Source organism: Chiloscyllium punctatum, chromosome 41 (genome assembly GCF_047496795.1).
Source record: "Chiloscyllium punctatum isolate Juve2018m chromosome 41, sChiPun1.3, whole genome shotgun sequence".
In the NCBI taxonomy this organism is placed as follows: Eukaryota; Metazoa; Chordata; class Chondrichthyes; order Orectolobiformes; family Hemiscylliidae; genus Chiloscyllium; species Chiloscyllium punctatum.
The window spans coordinates 14,697,715-14,719,108 of NC_092779.1; the positions used below are offsets into that span (position 1 = coordinate 14,697,715).

At 39.0% G+C, this 21,394-nt stretch overlaps 1 protein-coding gene across 1 annotated transcript in view; it reads right to left on the reverse strand.

The window, feature by feature from the left end:
- acad11 (acyl-CoA dehydrogenase family, member 11) overlaps window positions 1–21,394 on the reverse strand; it is a 244,274-nt gene that overhangs the window by 177,775 nt on the left and 45,105 nt on the right. The window contains exons 21-28 of the mRNA XM_072560417.1: window positions 18,948–19,137; window positions 16,635–16,876; window positions 15,698–15,773; window positions 11,845–11,972; window positions 9,414–9,654; window positions 7,433–7,558; window positions 6,377–6,492; window positions 5,472–5,608 (exon numbers count right to left, since the gene is read on the reverse strand). Coding sequence (XP_072416518.1) covers window positions 5,472–5,608; window positions 6,377–6,492; window positions 7,433–7,558; window positions 9,414–9,654; window positions 11,845–11,972; window positions 15,698–15,773; window positions 16,635–16,876; window positions 18,948–19,137 — 1,256 coding nt within the window. The remainder of the gene's footprint in view (window positions 1–5,471; window positions 5,609–6,376; window positions 6,493–7,432; window positions 7,559–9,413; window positions 9,655–11,844; window positions 11,973–15,697; window positions 15,774–16,634; window positions 16,877–18,947; window positions 19,138–21,394) is intronic.

Below are 21,394 nucleotides of genomic sequence, written 5' to 3' on the forward strand. Positions count from 1 at the left end.
ACTGTACAAGTTTTGATCTTACTGTTGGAATAAATGCAATTGGTGATTTTAGAGAGACCCTAAACAAACCATAATACTGGCAGAGTTTAGTGGACTCAGGTTGCAGAAAATGAATGAGCTCTCTGGTAAATGGACTGGTATTGACACGGAGCAGACCTTTTTGGAGAAGAAGGAGAGACTGGGCTAACAGTGAACCAGTGTTTTAGTGGAGCTGAAAGGAGCACACGAATGCTCCTATTACCTCCATACACCGAGGGGGATTTAAAAACCAAAAACATACCTTTTCAGAGCAGACCTTTGAAATAAATCAGGAGTAGTATGCTCTTTGCATGTCTGGCTTAGTTGCCGGTAACATTTGTCTGCATAGAAGTAATACTTTCACTTGTTTGAGTAGAAGGACTAAACTTCCTGCAAAGTGAATCAGGGCAAATGGTTCTCCAGTTTTTCCAACACCTAAAATGATTTTTGTTCATCTCACTTGCTCTCCATGTTGGTTTAAAGTTTTGACAGAACTCACAAGGTGCTTTTGAGATTTTTTTTATTAATCCACACAGAATGTATATTGGTGTTACTAGTCTGACCAGCATTTACTGCCCATTCCCTATCTGCCCTGGATGTTATGAGATATTAGTGAGTATTTCTCAAGGCTGTACAGGGGGTTCAGCAGCTATATGAAGCCAGTTTTAGTTGCATATGTACCTTAAGCTTTCTGTGATGCTGATGTGAATGTTTCACAGACACACACACGCAGTTGCACTCTTAAGGTTTGAAGGACAGTCAGGCTAATGTCTGGTAACGTTTCCACAGAATCTGCTCAAATTAGATTCCTGATGATTCAGTGGTGAACTGTAAATCTGGTCCAAGCAGCCATAAAGGTGACAGAGGAGAGAGCTGAACATTAAGTTATCTCGCTACTTTCACCGATATCTCATGGTCACAAAGACAATGGAAGGAAGGGAGACTGTAACGGTTGATAAAGCCTGCTCCTTGCATCGATGGTTTCAGTATCGGTTCTCCCATCTCTAACTGAGAATGGTTTTATAGTAATGTTTTCAATAAATGTCAAGAATACAGAATGTTCATCTATCCTCACTGGTTTTTTGTCAAAGTAACAGGCCAACATGAGAACCATTGTGTCCTATACATTATTAGACAATCTTGACTGTAGTTTTTCCCAGCAATAGATATTTTCAAATCAATCTGTTCAGGGATGTTAGGGGACATCTCTGGAATAGTTGGGACTTAAACCTGGGTCTCCTGGCCCAGAGGTAGGGACACTACCATTGCATCACAATAGACCTTATTCCCATAATAGAGCACTACACTGCAGCTATTAAGAATCATAAAATCCCTACAGAGGGGGAACAGGCCATTCGGCCCAACACGTCCACACCAATCCTCCAAAAAGTAATCCACCCTGACCCATTCCCCTACCTATTACTCTACATTTACCCCTGACTTATGCACCTAATCTACACATCCCTGAATACTATCAGTCATTTAGCATAGCCAATTTACCTAACCAACACATCTTTGGACTGTGGGAAGATACCCATGCTGACACAAGGCAAATGTACAAACGCCACACAGACAGAAATCGAACCCTAGTCCCTGGTGCTGTGAGGCAACTGCTAACCACTCAGCCACCATGCTGCCCATAAGAAGCTGAAAACAAAAATTGGAAACGTTCAGCAGGCCTGTGGAGAAATGACCATTGTGCAAATTAGTCCCTGTAACTGGTGCTGGAGCTGAAATGTTGACCCAATTGTGTTTTTCCTACTGGTGCTGGCTGACCTGCTGTGAATTTGCTAAATATGTAAACAGTGACGCAACTCTGACAGCAGGAGAGAAAAGCACTACACAGCATTGTAGGGAGAACCACATTTTGGAACCAGAAGTAAGGCACTAGAGTGCAGCTTTCAGTTATGTACAGGTCGCTCTGCTAATAATTCCTGATGAAGGGCTTTTGCCCAAAACGTCGATTTTGAAGCTCCTTGGATGCTGCCTGAACTGCTGTGCTCTTCCAGCACCACTAATCCAGAATCTGGTTTCCAGCATTTGCAGTCATTGTTTTTACCTCGCTCTGCTAATAATGCACATTGTGTTAATGTGAGTTTGCTATAACAGGAATTGACGAATTGGGGACACTTTCTATAGTGCGGATGTTTAAAGTATGTATTGATTATAATATGAATCAGGTTTAAATGGTGCTGCTATTACACTATTTTCTTATAACACAGAATTGCACAAGAATAGAACTATTGAATTATAGCAGAAGCAACTGTATAGCAGCATAAATAAACAGTGCTGAAGAGAGCGAGTGTCTTACTCTAGAATAAGGACAAACATGGGATACCAGCAACACAAAATAGTAACCTAGTGAAATGGTACAGCCTCCAAGAGTACAAGTAAAGATGCCCAACACCACTGAGAGCTGAGACAGTACAAAATCCACAGAAAATGCAGTGACCACAACATGCTCAAAAGTGTAGTAATATGAATATGCAAGGAATGAAGGGATATGGACCAACGGCAGGGAGAAGGGATTAGTTTAATTTGGCGTTATGTTCTGCACAATATCGTGGGCCGAAGGGCCTGCTCCTATGCTGTACAGCTCTATATTGTTCTAACAACATTATTTTTTTAAAGCACTTCTCAAATTCTAGACCAGCTGGCCAGTCTAAGATTTATCATAATTGTCCAGGGTAATCTTGTCTGGAAAATTTAACAGCAGATAGGCTTTATCTAGAACTTGCAGAAAACAGTCTTGGTCCCAATAAAACAATCTAGAAGCTTAACATACTACAAAAGATGGATAGTTTGAGTGAATTTTAATGTATCCAGTTACATCAGATTGATTGCATCCGCAAGTTCTGCACCAAAATAATAAATGCACTGTGCATTATTCCATGTCATTCAGGTGGTAAATAGATTTCAAATTCTTTGTTACAACTTCATTTACAATACTGTATTTTCAGGACTTAATAGCTTATTTCTCAAACAGTAGGATAACATTACATTGCACTATAAATCTAAATACTTCACATGTAACTTTAAAAAATTAACAGTTTTTTTGCCTATTGGCAATTTTCAATCAAGGCACAATTACCCACATTTCCCCTTGTACCGTCTCAGGTTTGCTTTGAAGGGAAACAGTCCACAACAACAATGGAACTCAAAATTCAGGCAGTTGCAAGACTTTGTGACTTTAAACTTTCGCACATCTGCTGCACAAAAGATTAAGGACAACATCAGGACGATAATGTAACAATGCTCCAGGTTACTTCATGTTTCAGTGGTTAGACCGAATCAAAAAGGGAGTGTATACTTTAGAGGTAAGTTGGAGTCACTTCTGAAGGTGAGAAAAGATGCCGTGAGACAAAGTGGTAGCAAGGCAAAGTTAGAACTCACTAACAGCTAGGGAATTAGAAACTGCAAAGGTCAGGTCAGTGTACACACTACTACAATGTAAACTTTACTCTTTACCATCCACTATGCCTATGAACCTCCCACTTTGGGATTATCTAACCTGTTGCATGTATCCCATCATTCCTTTTTTCCCCTCTTAAACTTTATTTTGCTTCCCTTTAAAAATAACTGCTATTCACCTCAAATACTGTCAGAGAATTCCACATTCTATCTACTCTCTGGGTAAAGAAGTTTCTCTCAAGTACTTCACTAGATTGTTTACTGACTAATTCAATTTATTAGAAGATATATTAATTTATCACTTTCAGATTTTCCCACAAGTGGAAATATCTTCTTTGTTCTGTCAAACTCCAGAAATGTAAAAATCTCACGTCAGATCACCTCTCTTCAGGACCAGAGCTCTAGTCTGTCCAGCCTTTTGGGTTATAATTTCTCAGGTTTGCTATGGTGTGTCATTTGTTATCTCCACCTTCTCCAAGGAGTGCCCCAATTTCCTTTTTTAAACATGAAGTCTCCTGCAGTATTCATCTTATTCTTCCTGTGGCTTAACAAACATTCAATATAAATTTAACACTATCTCAGTACTTTCAGCTCTGACCCTCTTCTGGGAGGGAACTTTCATGCTTCACATTTTTTTTCAAAGCCTCATTAACCTGTGTTGCTAATTAACCTTTGCTTAACCCTATGTTGTTATTTATAACGATGTGAATCAATCCCCTAGACTCCTTTGTGCCTTTCTCACTCTACTCATTTCTCAAGAGCCACGTAATTTATGTTACACTCACCAATATGTATCACGTCACAATTGTCTACATTGAAAGTAGCTTGTCAATTACACATCCATCCTACAAATTTATTAACTTGTTGGGTCTTTATTGCAGTCCTCCTTAGTGCAAACAATACCTTCCATGAGTTTCCAGTTAATCAATCGATTTTACACTTGTTAACTCCCAGTGGCTTACAGCTCTTCAGTACTGTCCCTTACACAGGCTACAAGAGCAGCTGTAAAATGGAGGATGCAAGCAGTCACTTGGGTGAAGTGAGACCATGGTCTGAATTGGAAACAAAGTGTGGGATTTCTGGAGGGAGTGTGCTGTAGGATTACCAGTCATTGGAGGTCAGCAAGGATAGTGTTGAACAGGATACTTTGTTGAACAGATGGAGGATGCGGAGTTTTGGATGAGCATTGGGAGGAGTGCATCTGAAGTGTTGAATGAGCTCACAAAGACAGCTGTATTGGCCAAAAGGACCTTTCCCTTCATTGTGGGATGAGGGTTTCCATGGCAAATGGCATGAGAGCCAGATATTTATGTCCTATATTTAATATTGAGGTATTGAGCATATCACTGAAATGAGTTGTGTTTTGCTTCACCAGCAGCAACTAAAAAAATACATAAACATTCTTTTGTACAGTTATTATCTTGTTACTCTCCTTCAAGGTGATCTGTGGAATTTTATTTTGGAAGTATTAGTTTAGGTTTCCTTGAAAAACGTTTTTCCTTTCAAAGGAGGCTATTTAACATTGCTATATTAATGTCTGTTTAAGACTGAGACAAATTTATACTCAATTGGAATAAAAACAAAATCAGTACTGATAAAAACCTCAAATGTTGCTCACAGAAGGTTTTGTTGCTTTCTCCAAAGCAGTGTTATTGTTCAGTAATGAAATCTTCATTTACAAATGTGTCCTGCTAATTCAGGACACCTGTAGGGTAACATGATGCCAGTTACTAGCTGAAAGGACTTTGCTTTCCATTGTCACAGCTTTACTGCTTGAACCTAATTTTTCTTTCTGATAAATTTCTTTATGCAACTTGTATCTCCTAACATGATTACTTCAGTTTCTTAGAAAATTACCGCTGCAAATTTAAATATAACTCCATTTCAGGCTTGACAGAGCATATAGTAATCAAGGCAGCTGTAAAAACGGAAATAACTATCACTTTGTCCCAATATTTTTCATATTTACAGGTTCTGCAGTCCATTTCTATCCATGAGTCATCTGTATCCCAGTTCTAGGTAGGGATTAGAAGCCAGCGCATTTCTTAAGCTGAAAGTGTCTCCCGTGGATGAATGTCTTGAAAGAGCTTTTCCACCAAGCACTGAGGCCTCAGCTTCCTTAATATCCATTGCTCTTTTGTATAGCTCAGCCGCTTTTTCAAAATTGGCCTCCTCATAACTGTAAATTACAAAATAACATCAGTCATGTATTGTGTTACACTGATGTGAAAGGGTGTCTGAAAACTACTCAATATTGCAAATATCAAATTAAACAAATTTTTTTACAAGTTTCTCCACTTTGCATCCTTTTCCTTACTGCCCTCTGAGCTGTAACTTTGTAGGTCACAAGTTCATATCCACGGTTTTCAACAGCATCCGATCTCAGTTCAACTGAAGCTCATTTAGAAACACCAAAACTACATGAATACCTAGATTTTTTTTTAAAGTGGCTTTTTCTGGTAATATTTCTACTATGTAGAATTTGTTTATCGTTATGTGTATAATACATGAACATCCTGTTCTCCCTGACTCTCAATCTTCCTGCACAAGGTGGTCCAATAATCTGCCCTCCTCCACATTCACATGTATGTCAATCCTGACAATTACGTTTCAATACATTGGGCTGTTTTTTCACTCCCTCAACTCCATTCTCCTGCCTTCTCCCCATCACCCTTGATCCCTTTACTAATCAAAATCCTAATCAAGGTGTCAAACCGATACTTTACTTGGGTTTGCAAAATTGCAGCTTCATTCATTTCCAACCTCAGCCAAGTAAAACTTCAGTAAATTCTGTTGTGCCATATTTCAGCACTTGAGATGTAGCATGACAATGTACCAAGTGTACACAGTATGCCAGGCACTGGCGTAATGTTACCAAGCTAAAACAAACCCGCAGCAGTGATATATTTCTGACAACTATAAAGACCATGCTCGGTGCAGCTGTTACCTTAGCACTGCTAGATTCTTCAGTGTCTCTCCCACTCTGGGATGAGAACGACCCAAGCTGTCCTCATAAATTTTCAGAGCACGTTCATACAGTGGTAAAGCTTCAGCGTGTTTTTTCTGTGGGGAAACGTGACACATTTATGGATTTCTTTTAAAGTTAAAGGATTAAAGATTGCTTTTACATCAAAGTTGTTCACACCTCAATTTATGGAATTGTGTATCATATAAATGATCTATTTTACACTCTATATTATTTATTCCACATCCAATTGTTTACACTTGGCAAATCACCCATGATGCAAGGCATGTTCTCAAAGAGTACATTGTAAAGTAACTAGTGTCTTTACAGCAACTGGTAAAAGACTTCCTGGTTAGCTAGTGGCAGCTGGATTCTTGCATCTGAGATAATAGGCCACTATTTCAAGAATTATAATTTTTATACATTTGACATCTTGCAAGCACAAGCAACCTTCCCACACTATTAAAGATATTTTTAGTCACTCATTTCAGATATGGTATGACCCACCTCTTGAGCAGGTGGGACATGAACCCTGGCCTTCTTGTCCAAAGATACAGACACGAACACTGCACCTACAAGAGCCCTCCCATACGATGATATCTTTATTGTAAAATGTAGAAAATTATGGGAGGTGAATGTTCAAATTTGGGATATGTACCCCGGATAGGTGAGGCTTTGCGGCAAGGCAGTAACTCAACATCAGCCCTTATTATTTGGCCTAGCTTTCCTGATTGCTCATGTTTGTTTTATATGCCCTGATGTTCCCTCCCTTCCACACTTCGAATACATGACTGAAAGTTTAGAACCTTGCCCCTCACAATAATGTTTGTGATAATAGTCATGTCCACATGCAACATTTGCACAGTAATAAGGATTTTCATCCCCCTGTCCTCGGTGTTTTATTCAAAACCACCTGTATTAGTAAGTTTCCTGAAATCTACTTTTTTTTTCTGTTCACCTTTCTTAAGCCTTGCCTAATATAACTGTACAACAACAAAGAGTAACAGCCAAGTATCGTGAGGCCAACAGTTAACATACCAACTGACAATACAGAACAGCCAAATTCACCAGGGCAGTTGCCACACTTGGGTGCTTCGGACCAAAGGACTTCTGACGAATTTCAACTGCCAGCTGACATAAAGGAACAGCCTTGTCCAATTTTCCCTGCAAATTCAGACAAGGATTAATATGCTAGGAAAGAGTTTTGGTATTAAAGGCAACAATAAAACAAGAAATATTTCATGCACTTGATGGTTTATAAGCTACAAGCTCAATGGTAATTTATTTGTTCCTTGAAATCTAGTCATTTGAAAAAAAACTCATTTCACATCCTGCCTTATAAATCCATCTGCTGTTACATATACAAATGAGCATTAAATATTGTTTAAATAGAATCAATGGATTTTTACACTGTAAAATTCCAGTAAACATCAAATGTACCTCTCTTACAGTATAAATATAGTTTTCCTTTTAATTAGTATTCACATTACATTGAACTGTATTACAAATTATCCTGATGAATTTAAAAAGAAAAAATTTGACAAAATATTTTTTCCGGCAATACTGAAGTTCTGCACGAGCAAACTACCAGCTGTTAATAAAACTTAGTGATGTTGTCAGGTGATTTCAAGGGAAATATGAGAATTACTTTGTATTCCTGAAACAATCAGCAGGTGAATTAGAATTTTATAAGCATCATATTCTAATGCATAAATTTGTGAATTGCACAAGTACATTTCAATGATCCTTACAGAAATACAAGGATTGCACCCTTTGGAATTATGAAAATTGAGGGCTGATTTGATCAAAGTTTTCAAGGGGAAACTGATGCTATAGATAGAGAGCACCTATTCCATTGGTTGGGGATTCTAAGGCACAAACTTGGACACTAAAAAAACAGGAGCCAGATCTTTCAAAAGGGAAGTTACTGAAACAATTTTGCAACAAAGGGCAGCACAAATTCAGAAATACGTTCCACAACTGGCAACTGATGCTTGTCATCTGTTAAATTTAACATGAGATCAACAGAAGGTGTTGAGGGATATGGGGCAAGGAGAGCTATAGAATAATGTTAGAATCTTGTTGAATAGCAGAACAGGTTCAGCTGGCCTCCTTCTGTTCCAATGTTCCTCAGGTATGTCACAACGTTTTAGTAATTTTCATGCCTCCTTGCCTTGCCCCACACTTGCAGAGTGGTGACCTTCAAGCTATGTTTAAGCAATTGACTTTCGCTCATAGAGAGAGATGCTTATGGCCCTTTGTGGATTATGGCATAATGTCAACTAGGAGAAGGTGAGGACTGCAGATGCTGGAGGTCAGAGTCGAGAGTGTGGGGCTGGAAAAGCACAGCAGGTCAGGCAGCATCTGAGAAGCAGGAGAGTCGACGTTTCAGACAAAAGCCCTTCATTGTTGCTATGTTTTTCCAGCACCACTCTCTCAACTGTAGCATATTATCAGTAATTTTCATTTATGGGATCAGCTATATTAAATTATGAAATCATTAAATTATAAAATTATTTAAAAATACATTTACTTTTCTTTGCAAAACAACAATCCTCTTTAGTTTTCTAATTCCTGCAGCATAACACTAATATTCACTCATTTTTGACTCAGTTAGAGTAGAAATGAATCTAAGAGGTCAATATTCAGATATGGATAGGAGATATGATTTGGTCTCAAACAGGAATGGGCATAATTGCTGGTCTCTTAAACAAGTTTATGGTACTTAAAAAAAATGCAATCTACAATTTTAAGGCTATCTCATCAGGGATGCTGCAAGATGCATGGGAAAATAAACATTTTAAATATTTTAAGGCAGAAATGAAGGGATGAAAGATTATTAGTGATATTCAGGAATATAGAGTTGAGATTAAAAATCAGATCCGCTATGATCTTGTTGAACAGCAAAGTAAGCTCGAAGGGCTAAGTGGCCTTCTTTTGTTCCCTGTTCATATGTTCGCAGAGATCAGGAGTTTTCAAAACGAAAATTCAGCAATCCATTGCAGTATGGTTAACTCACTCGCTTTTTATACAACACTGCCAGGTGTTTCACAGTATAAGCCACAGAGGGATGATCAGGTGCCAGGGCTATACGCCGAATATCCAGTGCCCTCTCATACAGCTCCTCAGCTTTCTCATGGTCCTTCTTCTCATTGTATAAAGCTGCCAGGTTATTCAAAGACTGTGCACAGTCAGGATGGTCACAACCAAGGGTCCGCTCCCTCATTTCCAATGAACGTTTAAAGAAGATTTCAGCTGTCCTATGTTGAAATTGTAAAAGAAAAACAAATAAAAAATCTTCTGCGATGCCTGTAGCTGTATTCCTGACCACGTTAACTAAAAACTAGGTTGGTAACAGGCTTTGAAATCCAGTGTAGGGAACCATTACAGCTTACCAATTTTACTCCACGATTACAGATTTTCCTTACAGTTTTATTGTACGGGAGACAAGATTCTTATTTGAAGATAGACAATGGCGTACACAACCAATAGCGTGTGGCATTTTCCTTGTCAAAGCTTTCCGAGAACAAGCTCTCAGCAGAATGCACCCCAGCCCACTGAGACACACTCAATCAAAGCAGCTTTGTGCTTGATACCGGAATCTCAGAGCATCATGTTTTCAATACAGATGGGAAAATGTTCTGCAAACTAACTTTCCAGGGACAAATGACTCCGTAAAATTCTATTCCACAACCACAACTTGCATTTACATATCATATAGGGTTACACCATTCAGCCATTTGGACCATCAACCATGTTCCCACATTCAACTGCATCATCGTCGATCTTTTACATCAAAGCTATTTTCCTGCACTATCCAAATATCTTTTGATACCTTCAATATCTAGAAATCTATCAATCTCAGCCTTGAATACACTCCATAGTGCTGTGGGGTAGAAAATTCCAAAGATTCACCAGGCTCTGAGCAAAACAATTCCTTTGTCATCGCAGTCCTCAATAGGACTACCTCCTGTTAGAGTCATAGAGATGGCACAGGAACAAACTCATTGGTCCAACTTGTCCACACTGACTAGATATCCTAAATTAATCTATTCCCATTTGCCAGCATTTGACCCATATCCTTCCAACCCCTGCCTGTACATATACCCATCCAGATGCCTTTTAAATGTTGTAATTGTACCAGCCTCCACGTCTTCTGTCAGCTCATTCAAAACACGCACCACCCACTGCATGAAAAAGTTGCCCTGTAGTCCCTTTTAAATCTTTCCCCTCTCACCTAAACCTAATCACTAGTTTTGGACTCCACCACCCTGGGGAAAAGATCTTTGGTATTCACCCTATCTATGCCTATAAACTTCTATAAAAGGTCACCCCCTCAGCCTCTGATGCTCTAGGAAAAATAACCCTCCAACCCTGGCAACAGTCTGAAATGGCGTTCCCTGATTCCAGAAGTGAAAGCCAGAGAAAACATTCTTTCTGCATCTACCCTATTGAGCCTTGTAAGAACTTATTACGCCATTAAATCACATCTAGTTTTTCTGAACTCCAGAGCATTCAGTCTCCTCAAACTCCCCTCAAAAGACAATTACATCATCCCAGGAGTCAGTGTGGTGAACAAACTTGGACACTGAGCCACATATTAGGAAACGTTAGTCTCACAGATGGATTTTTAAGAAGCATCTTAAACTAAGCAGACGTGCAAAGATGATAAGAAAGAGAATTCTGGAACTTGGAGTTTAGGCAGCTGGATGCAGAGAGATTGGGGGATATTTCAATACATTCAAATCAACACCGAATATACCGTTTTGCATTTTACTTAAAATTTTTTGTTAATTTTATGTGATTGTGAACTAAGGAGCAATACTCCACTCCACACTGACAGTACTTTATCACCATATCTCTAGAGTATCAGATGAAGTTGAGCAGGCTCTGTTCAGGTTTTGTTCTTGAATGCCGACAGGGAGAAGATTCTCACATTGCTGGGCGCAGTTGAGGAGACAGGGAATTGATGTTTTGAAAAGGTTGAGATCTTTCAGTATTGTTCTGTACAAGATTTGACATTTGCATTAAAACACTAAGAAATATCATCACTGAGCAGGGATAATCAAGAGTACATAAGATGTATACAATTTTACAAGTATGTTTCCGGGTTCTCTGGTTTCCTCCCACAATCCAAAGATGTGCAGGTCGGGTGAATTGGTCATGCTAAATTGGCCGTAGCACTTGGTGCATTAGTCAGGGGTAAAGATAGAGTAGGGGAATAGGTCTGGGTGGGTTACACTTCAGAGGGTCGGTGTGGACTTGTTGGGCCAAAGGGCCTGTTTCCATACTGTAGGGAATCTAATCTTCTAATTCTAATCTATTCTGAGCACACCATTGTGAAATTAAGGAACTGAGAAGAGGTGTAATCCAAGGTTTATTCTGATCTTCATTGTTGGTCAGTTGATAATCAGACACACAATGATAAATCATTCATTAAATTTCCTTACTCAATGTTGTTTTGAAGGTAGTAGAGAACTCCCAGTTCATTCAGTATGCGAGCAGTGTCTGCCGACTCTGTCCCAAGTGTAAGCTCCTCCAACTGTAGAGCGCGGCGGCGGAGAACAGCAGAACCATGCTGAGGTATAAAATATCACTGTTTAAACTTTGCAATTAAACTTCAAGTACCTCAATACAGCAGCAGACATTCAAAACTCCAAAATCCTCCTTTGGACGTAAACATTATTGCAGCCACAACTAATCAAAGCGCTTTTCAAGAAGAAAGAGAAAGCAGTGAAGATAACAGCAGGACACTACAATCAGATGTGTGAGGAGATAAAACAAAGCAGAAAAAGTAGAGCAAACTTCAGGCTGAAAGGAGAGGGCTGGCTTCATAATCTAATACTAGAATGGAGGAAATAGGAGACAAAGCATCCTTTAAGTACAGCGACTTCACACAGGTTTATTAGAGATCACCATCACAGAATGAAACACAGCCAGAAAGAGATCCAAGAGGTTAGTGTGCACTGACAAGAGAGATGATGACCACATGGAACTTCATGTCAGTGAGAACATGAATAGCAGAATTCTGAATGGAACATTTTGATTAAAAATGAAGAATACGTTGCTCAATCGAATTACTACTTTATCAGACTGCTCACCATCATGAGCAATCACCACCATCAACCTCTCCCTATAGCTCAAATCTTCCAACCCTGGCAGCATCCTTGTAAATCTTTTCAAGTTTCTGAACCCTTTCAAGTTTCACAATATCTTTCCGATAGGAAGGAGACCAGAACTGCATGCAAAATTCCAAAAGTGGCCTAATCAATGTCCTGTACAGCCACAACATGACCTCCTAATTCCTGTATGCAATACTCTGACTAATAAAGGAAAGCATACCAAACGCCTTCTTCACTATCCTATCTACCTGCAACTCCACTTTCAAGGAGCTATGAACCTGCATTCCAAAGTCTCTTTGTTCAGCAACACTGTCCAGGACCTTACCATTAATGTATAAGTCCTGCTAAGATTTGCTTTCCCAAAATGCAGCACTTCGCATTTATCTGAATTAAACTCCATCTGCCATTTCTCAGCCCATTGGCCCATCTGATCAAGATCCCATTGTAATCTGAGGTACCCTTCTTCGCTGTCCACTGCACCTCCAATTTTGGTGTCATCTGCAAACTTACTAACTATTCCAATGCCATGTTCCTAACCATGCCCTGAGTTCATTTGCCTTCCATGTTAGGCCTCTTGCATTGAAATAAATGCAGTTTAATTTATCAGTCCTACTTTGTTCTTTGCTTTGTCCCTGCCTGCCCTGACCATTTGACTCACTTTTGTTCTCAACTGTACCAGTCTCAAACTGATCTCTTTCCTCACTATCCCACCCACCCATCCCCCCAATCCCCATCCCCATCCCACCCACCCCCTCCCCCCAACCACCTTACTAGGTTAAATCCTCTTGGACAGCTCTAGCAAATCTCCCTGCCAGTATATTAGTCCCCTTCCAATTCAGCTCCATCTATCATAAGGTCAGAAATGGATATGCTTGATGATGACAGTATAACTCTTGTGCTAATGAAACAGCCAGTACCAACTAACAGTAGGATCTAGATAACAGAGTGGGAATGGAAGGCAACATTCATGTTACCTAAATGCCAAGTAATGACCATCTTAAACCTAAGAAAGCTTACTGACCTCCCTCTGATCTTTCCTGTCACAAACAGGAGTAAATCTCCTCCCATACCAACATTGATCATAAGCCTAACAACGAAAAATCATATCAAAATTAGTAAAAGCAGAATTACAGACCAGGGCTGGATGCTTGGTGATATATAGTTCACCTTCCGACTCCTCAACGCCTATCAATCATCCACAGGGCTCATGTTAGGCACATGAGTTACATCTTGTTCTGACTGGATTATTCAGCCAACACTGGGGCCATGTTTAAGGAAGAGGAGGAAGTTTAAATGAAATGTGCGAGGCAAGGTTTTTTTTGAACAGAGGTTGGTAGGTGCCTGAAATGTGTACCAGGAGAGCTGCCAATGGCAACATTTAAGAGGAATTTAGACAGACACATGAACAAGCAGGGAACAGAGGGATACGGACCATGTGCAGGCAGATGGGATTAGTTTAGAATTGTATCAAGATTGGTGCAGCCATGGTGGGGTCGAAGGATCAGTTCATGTGCTGTACTGTTCTATGTTCTTGACACTTCCAGGACAGAGCTATCTATAACATCAATGTCTCTACTACCAGTTCAGTGCCTGAGTATATCATGCCTGAGAAATGCATAAGCTTTCAGCATCTCTTCCTCTACAATTTGTACTACCAAGGACAAAAAAAAACAAAATTTCCTGATCAGTTGTCTTCATAAGGACCACACTTGTTTCCCAGAACATAACTTACCCAAGGTATAACCTATCTTCATGATGGTGCATTTCCAAGTAAAATGTGAAAGTATATTACCTCTAAGAGTAACTCAATGCAATGAGTGAACAGTCATTTGGCAAGATTCCATCTATAAGTTTATTTGTCTACCAAAGTCAATTAATTAAAGATTCCAACTCCCTTCACTATTTCTGGTGCTGAAGTTACTGTCTGAGAGAACAGCAGTGTAATTATTTTTTTATATAGAATCCCTACAGTGTGAAAACAGGCCATTAGCCCACAAGTCCACACGACCCTCTGAACAGCACTGTACCCAGGTTCATCCCCCTCCCCTAACCCTGCAACCAACGTACACATTCCTGAAGTCTATGGGTAATTTCCCATGGCCAAACCAGCTAACCTGCACATCTTTGGCTTGTGGGAGGAAACTGGAGCACCTGGAGGAAACCCACGCAGACACAGGGAGAATGTGCAAACTCCACACAAACAGTCACCCAGGGGTGGAATCGAACCTGGGTCCCTGGAGTTGTGAGGCAGCAATGCTAACCACTGACCCACTGTGCTGCTTTAACTGTCAGTTAAGTCTGGTAAGGACCGTATGCAAGGTTCTCTCTAATTGGGTGGGTGGAGGGAGTGAAGCAGAAGAATTAATTTTGTCTCATGTCAAATTGGAGATTCATTGAACTTACAGTAATTGGCAAAAAAAACAACAGCAACATGCACATGGTTAGGATTTGGAATGCACCAGTTGCAAACATGATAGCCTCAGTTTCCCTTGCACTTTCACAAGGGAACCAGATCATTACCTGGAAAGGAAAAATTTGCAGAACAATGGGGAAAAGACAGGGGAGTGGCACAAGTTGAACAGCTGCATCCTAGGACCAATACAGAGTTAAAGGGCTGAATGAACTCACTCTGTGCTGTAACCATTCTAGGATTTGGCAAATATCTCAGACAGAGGATTTGGGTGATGACAACTCTGCATATCAGCAATAACCTCATCAGCAAGAGAAGAAAGTACGGAGATTTTAAAAAGTAGCATCCATAACAAACCTCGAAAAGAAGTGTGTTGAATCTTAGATTTATAGCTTGACTATAGCAGTACTTTAGTCCCTGTGGCTCTATCAGCATTCCAAATAAAAACAAAATAGGTTTCTCTGAATTTACAGTGAACCTTTTGGGCTTAAGATTTTTTCCCTTTTTTGCTGCTTAGAATGAAAACTGAAGTAGTTTTAAATTTGCCAAATAAATAGGTTCCATAAAAGAACCCTAACTCTAATCTACTTCCACAACAAGGAAACATTGAGAACTATAAAAGCTTTCTTCTACTCCAAAGACACATTGCACAAGCGAAATAAAATGCCATTTAAATGGGTGTCCATTTAATTCAAATACATATCTGAAACTGATGGACAGAGAGCACACCATTATAATTCAGTCAGGCTACTTACATCTTTCATCCCTTACCATGTTTCCTTTCTGTGTGGAAACCTTCTGTCGGATCTTCATAGACCGCTTTCTTAATGGCTCCACTTGTTCATACCTCAAAATATGAAACAGTCTGTATGAAATTGAATTGCAGTAACTTAACACTGGCCTTTCTCAGGGATTTTTTTTTTTAAAAAAAGGAGAAACAAAAATTTCATTTGGAACTTCAGAGCATTGCTGAAATAAATGCATGACAGTCCATCAGTAATAGCACATTAGCGAGCAAGTGAATATTGTGGGAGCTTCCAAATATCTGAAAAGAGATTTTAAATAGGAAAACGTGAAATGTCCATTCTGACAAAATGAATAAGATAAATCTAAATTGTGAGGCATTACAGAGCTCTGAGATGTGGGGGAATCTCAACGTCCTAGTGCATAGAGTTAGAGAATCACCCAGCACACAAACAGACCCTTCAGTCCAACCAGTCCACACTGAACATAATTCCAATGAATCATAGAAGATTAGTATGCAGGTACAGTAAGTCATTAAGAAAGCTAAATATTGTTCATTGCAAGAGGAACGGAATATAAGAGCAGGGAGGTTATGCTTCACTTATACAGGGCATTGGTGAGAAAATTGGGAAGGGGAGGAAGAGGAGAAGTTGTCTGTCCAAAGCAGCACAATCTCTCAAACCAGTACCGATGCTTAGCCAAAAGCATTCAACACTTGTGAATAAATTATCATCATCTTGGGATGGTTTTCAAATTATAATAAGGTGCATTATGCACAGAGGAGAGGTTATGGTATGATTTTAGTAATAGGCATTTCTACAAAATAAAGGAAATCTTCTGGATAGATAGTTATGGCTTGAGCTCCTTCACAGCAAAATACAGGTATATAGGTGTATTAGCTACATAATAACATCCGTTAATATAAAAGGTGCCTTAGAGTACCAAACTTACATCAAGAACTCACTTATTTTGTTTCTGATAAAGCATTGCTAGAGCATCCAGCTCCTGAGCCACCCGGGGATGAACCGAACCATGGGCATTTTCACTGATTTCTAGTGCCTGCTTGTACAGCTGCTCTGCATTTCCAAACTTCTTCCACTGTACATACACACCAGCCAACTGGTGCAAGGACTGAGCCACGCTGGGATGATCAGGATCCAATGCACTCTCTCGGATCTCCAGAGAACGCTGCAAGGGTGCTACGGCCTATAAATGGAGAAAGTTACACACAGTTAACATATTTCACTTCTGACCCAGTCATTTACCAAGTTTAGTTTATCATACAATGATGACCCATACTTACAGCTAGCAAGTTAAAGTTACAAGCTGTGACTTGAGTTGCAGTACTGTATTAGAATTAATGTTTTGTGGGACAGTATTAACTTTATAAGGATAAAGCCCATAAACCATGCAAGTAAGACAATGCTGCAGGATAAAGTTAAATCATTACTCTTATTTACATTGCAACTTGAATGTAATAAAGAAAGTTTTAAAAAGGGCAACTGCATCCCTTGGGAAATGAGAAGCAGCAAAACATTTGAGGTGTCTAGCAACAAGAGTTTGTGCGATTTGATATTTTGAGGACAGGGAACATATCAAGGTTAGTCACTGTGGGATATAATGCAGACATCCTAAAGCATTACACAACATTTGGTTGGTTTGAAGCAAAATCAGGACGTGGGGGACAGGGTTTAAAAATAAGGGACATTCCATTAAAGATGAAGTGGAGGAGAATTTAGGGACACGAGTCTTTGGAACTCCCCCAGAGAACAGTGAAAGCAGAGTCATTGAATATTTCAAAGGCAGGGGGAAAACAGATTCTTGACTAATAAGGAACTCAGAAGTTATGGGGGTAGGCGGGAGTATGGAATCAAATCAGCCACAATCTTACAGGTTACAGAGACCAAATGCTTATTCCTGCAACTAATTCTTACGTTCATTAGAAACTCAACAGATTGCAAGTAAATAACTGGAATATTCAATAGTGATAGTGCAGATAAGCACTCAACAATGAAAAGGAGATAAGAGAGAGACAAGCAACGCACGGCAGTGGGAACAAATGAACAGACCTGGATGTGCAGTTTAAAGCTCAGAACAGGATCAAACTGGATACCTAAGTTAGGTACAGTCCGATTCAGCATGAACTAGCAGTAGAGAAGAAAAATAAAACTGGGTGGTGAATTTGGGGAGTTGAAAAGAATGCAAAGTTTATTCAGTCAAAGAGAGATATAGACATTCACAGACGGGGCCCTGAGAATAAAACAAAACAAAGAACTATGGATGCTTGAAATCTGAAGCAAACAAAAACAGAAGTTCTTGGCAAAACTCAGCAGGTTTGGCAGCATCTGTGGACCTTTAGGGTCACTGGACTCAAAATGTTAGCTGTTTTCTCTCTCACAGATGCTGCCAGACTTGCTAAGTTTCTCTAATGAGAATGATTGGCTTAAAAAAAATCAATTTTGACTCTTCATTCAGAACAGTGTAGATGCCGAGTCTTGTTTAGTGTTAACCTAAGACAGCTGTTCCCCAATTTCTACGTCAGCTGAAAAAAAATTTCATCATAGCCTGGGATTTAGAACCGCGACTCTCTGGTTTGTAAAATTTGGAACCACAAAAAAAGTGCTGTTGCCAATCAAGCCAACAAACGAGCTCTCATATTTGAAATACATTTCACCTATACACTCTAAATTACTGCTGAAGCTTCTTCAGTAGGGTGGGCTATTCAGGTCTGGGAGACAGACTAAAATGTATACTCAGTCCCACAAAGACAGTGAGAGATTAATCAGAAGCTCCACCAGCTTATTTAATAAACATTTCAAATTCAAATCACTCGGCTCTCTTGGGTGACCATGATGTGGAGGTGCCGGTGTTGGACTGGGATGGACAAGGTCAGAATTCACATGACACCAGGTTATAGTCTGACAAGATTATTTGAAATCACGAGCTTTTGGATCGCTTTCCCTTCATCAGGTGATGAAGGAGCAACGCTCTAAAAGCTTGTGATTTCAAATAAACCAGTTATACTAAAACCTGCTTTCATGTGACCTCCTGAGTGACCACAGTGTTTGAATCCAGTGGAAGATCTGCACAGAACACAGCTTCTCTCCTGATGTTAATGTAGTTTGGACAGAGCTGATTAATAGAACCATTTGCAACAGTCAGTGTCTTATTTTAAGATGTGAAAGCTGGGTAACTTAGGTCTACGTTAAATATAATATTCTGTTGCGTTTTACCCAAGTTTTCTCTCCTATACCTTGACAGGACTTATTATAAGTACCTGACTCAGTAGGCCCAAGTCTTTCAAAAAGCGCCCTAACGTTTCATAGAGATCTGCCAAACGTGTGATCATATCTTCGCCTTCACATTTTTTTTCATACTGCTTTAAAGACTCAAAATAAGCAGCAGCCATAGAAGTTTTATCCATTCCCACATATTGCCAGTACAAAAGCAGCTCCGCAAAATGGCCCCTGAAAGACAACATACAAATGGTTGAAAAGATGCACAGAAGATCTGCACCAAGCTAATAGGAAAACATTTTTTGACAGAGAATAAACCTAGTTGGTGCAAATTTTTAGCATATAAGCAATTAACAATATGATTACATACTATTTCTATAGAATTGTCACAAGCATCTGAGAAATGTTTATAATTACAATCAAGACAGTGTTGTCCACTACTTTAATCACCAATCAGATATGACAAAATTGCAAACTGCATTTCTAATTAGCAATTAAAAAGAATAATGCGCATAATTATTGGACATGAATAAAATTTATATTCAGATGTCATATCTATGTGAATTTTAAACTTTTTGGGTAGTTTACAGTAATATGATAAACTGAAGAGTTAGTGGGTTTTGAGAAGATTTGTAGCGCAGGTTGAGGTCCCAGATGTAAGTTTACTCGCTGAGCTGGAAGGTTCATTTTCAGACGTTTTGTTACCATACTAAGTAACATCTTCAGTGAGCCTCCAGATGAAGGTGACGAAACGTCTGAAATTGAACCATCCAGCTCAGCGAGCAAACCTAAACTGAAGAGTGGCGGGGTGTTTTCTGATTGTTGCAAATGTTTTACTTCTTTACTTCCTAAAAATGTGGTAGGTGGCTGTTAAGTATATGTACAAATGTTAAACAGATCTACCTATATTTCAAGTGGAAAAAAATCTTCTACTAAAGTCAGCACATGCAGCTAAAACAGTGTCACTGTGACTATTTAACAATTTCTAATTGACAGCAGGCTATAGTGTCTGTCATAATTTATTCAATGCTGCTATTCCTTCTTTCCATTCTCTTGTTGACAATTCATTCAGTGCCTGAGTTTGGTATTATATAAATGAACCAAGAATATTAAATCTGTGGTTTAGATATTCACTGCAAGTGGATTTACAACTACACAGATAGACAGAATTAAATTTATTTTGCCTCTAATCTTTGGAGACACAAAACAAGAAAGCATTTCATGTCAAACAGAAACAATTACATTTTTCTTTTGCAGCAATTTTTCTTGTAAGACAATTTACATAAATAAGTAAGATGGAACTCTCATTTAGTCCTTCCACATTATGGAGCAAAATGCCAAACTAGAGAAATATGATGTTAACACAAAACAGCCTTCAAAAATTTTCATTAGTCGTCAAATTAAAATTTCACTTTTCCAAAACTTGTAATGGCTAAGTGATACTGTCGAAGAGGATGTTTAATTACTTGTAATAATCACATGTCAAAATTCAATGTGTACAAACTCCAATTAATTACAATATTAGGCAACACAGCAAGACTCCAGAAATAGGCTCTCAGTTTCCTGCTTTCAAAAGGCACTGAGGTGAAATTGTGTCAAAATAATTACATTTGGTGTCTTTTCTAGTCTACTTCACTAAAGACTTTCAGTCTCAAGCTTCTTGAGATTAATCTCATAGCAAGTGTTTAATAGCATGATCTTTATAGCCACTATCTTTTAAAACGATAACCGAACTTTCAGTGACCAACTGAAAGGACCATCAAATAAGGCTTCAAAATACAAACTGAAAACAATATTTGCAAAATACAATTTCAGTAGACAACGTATACTCTAAACTACAGAAAGAATCCTCTCCAATTAAAATTTAAAAACACCAAAAATTTATAATTATACTTTATTCTGTCCCTTAAATCCCTCCATTATCCTAGAACTAGCCCAAAGTGATTGGCAATTATCAGGAATTTAATTCTTTTCTTTTCCTTCCTCAGTCAGGTAACTCCTACTGCCTGAACTGACTTTCATGGAGAAGAATGAGTTGATAACATTCTCATCACATTTAATTCCTCGTGAACAAATTCCTACAGGCAATATTGCATGGAGACATAAACCATAGAGACTTACTGCCTCTATCTCATCCAACTCTTGGATCCGAACAGATAAGCACTAAGATAAGAAAACATTTTGGAAACCAATCTACAATGGCTTCTTATGGACTCTTCCCCCTCTCAAAACTCATCTCCAAAGCAACATAGATCACATGGGCCTCGTATCCACAAATACTAATTAGCTATTCTTTGAATTCCCACTTTCATTTGTTACCACACAGCAGTGAGCCCCTCTGTTAATTAAACCAAACACTCAGAAAAGGCCGCCTCGCAATCTGTTAAAATACAAATGACAGAGAACTTCCAAATTCCACTATTTAAGGAAAGTAACATCAATTTATTTTTGAACTGTAAAAGTGAACATTAAACAACTATTCACAACT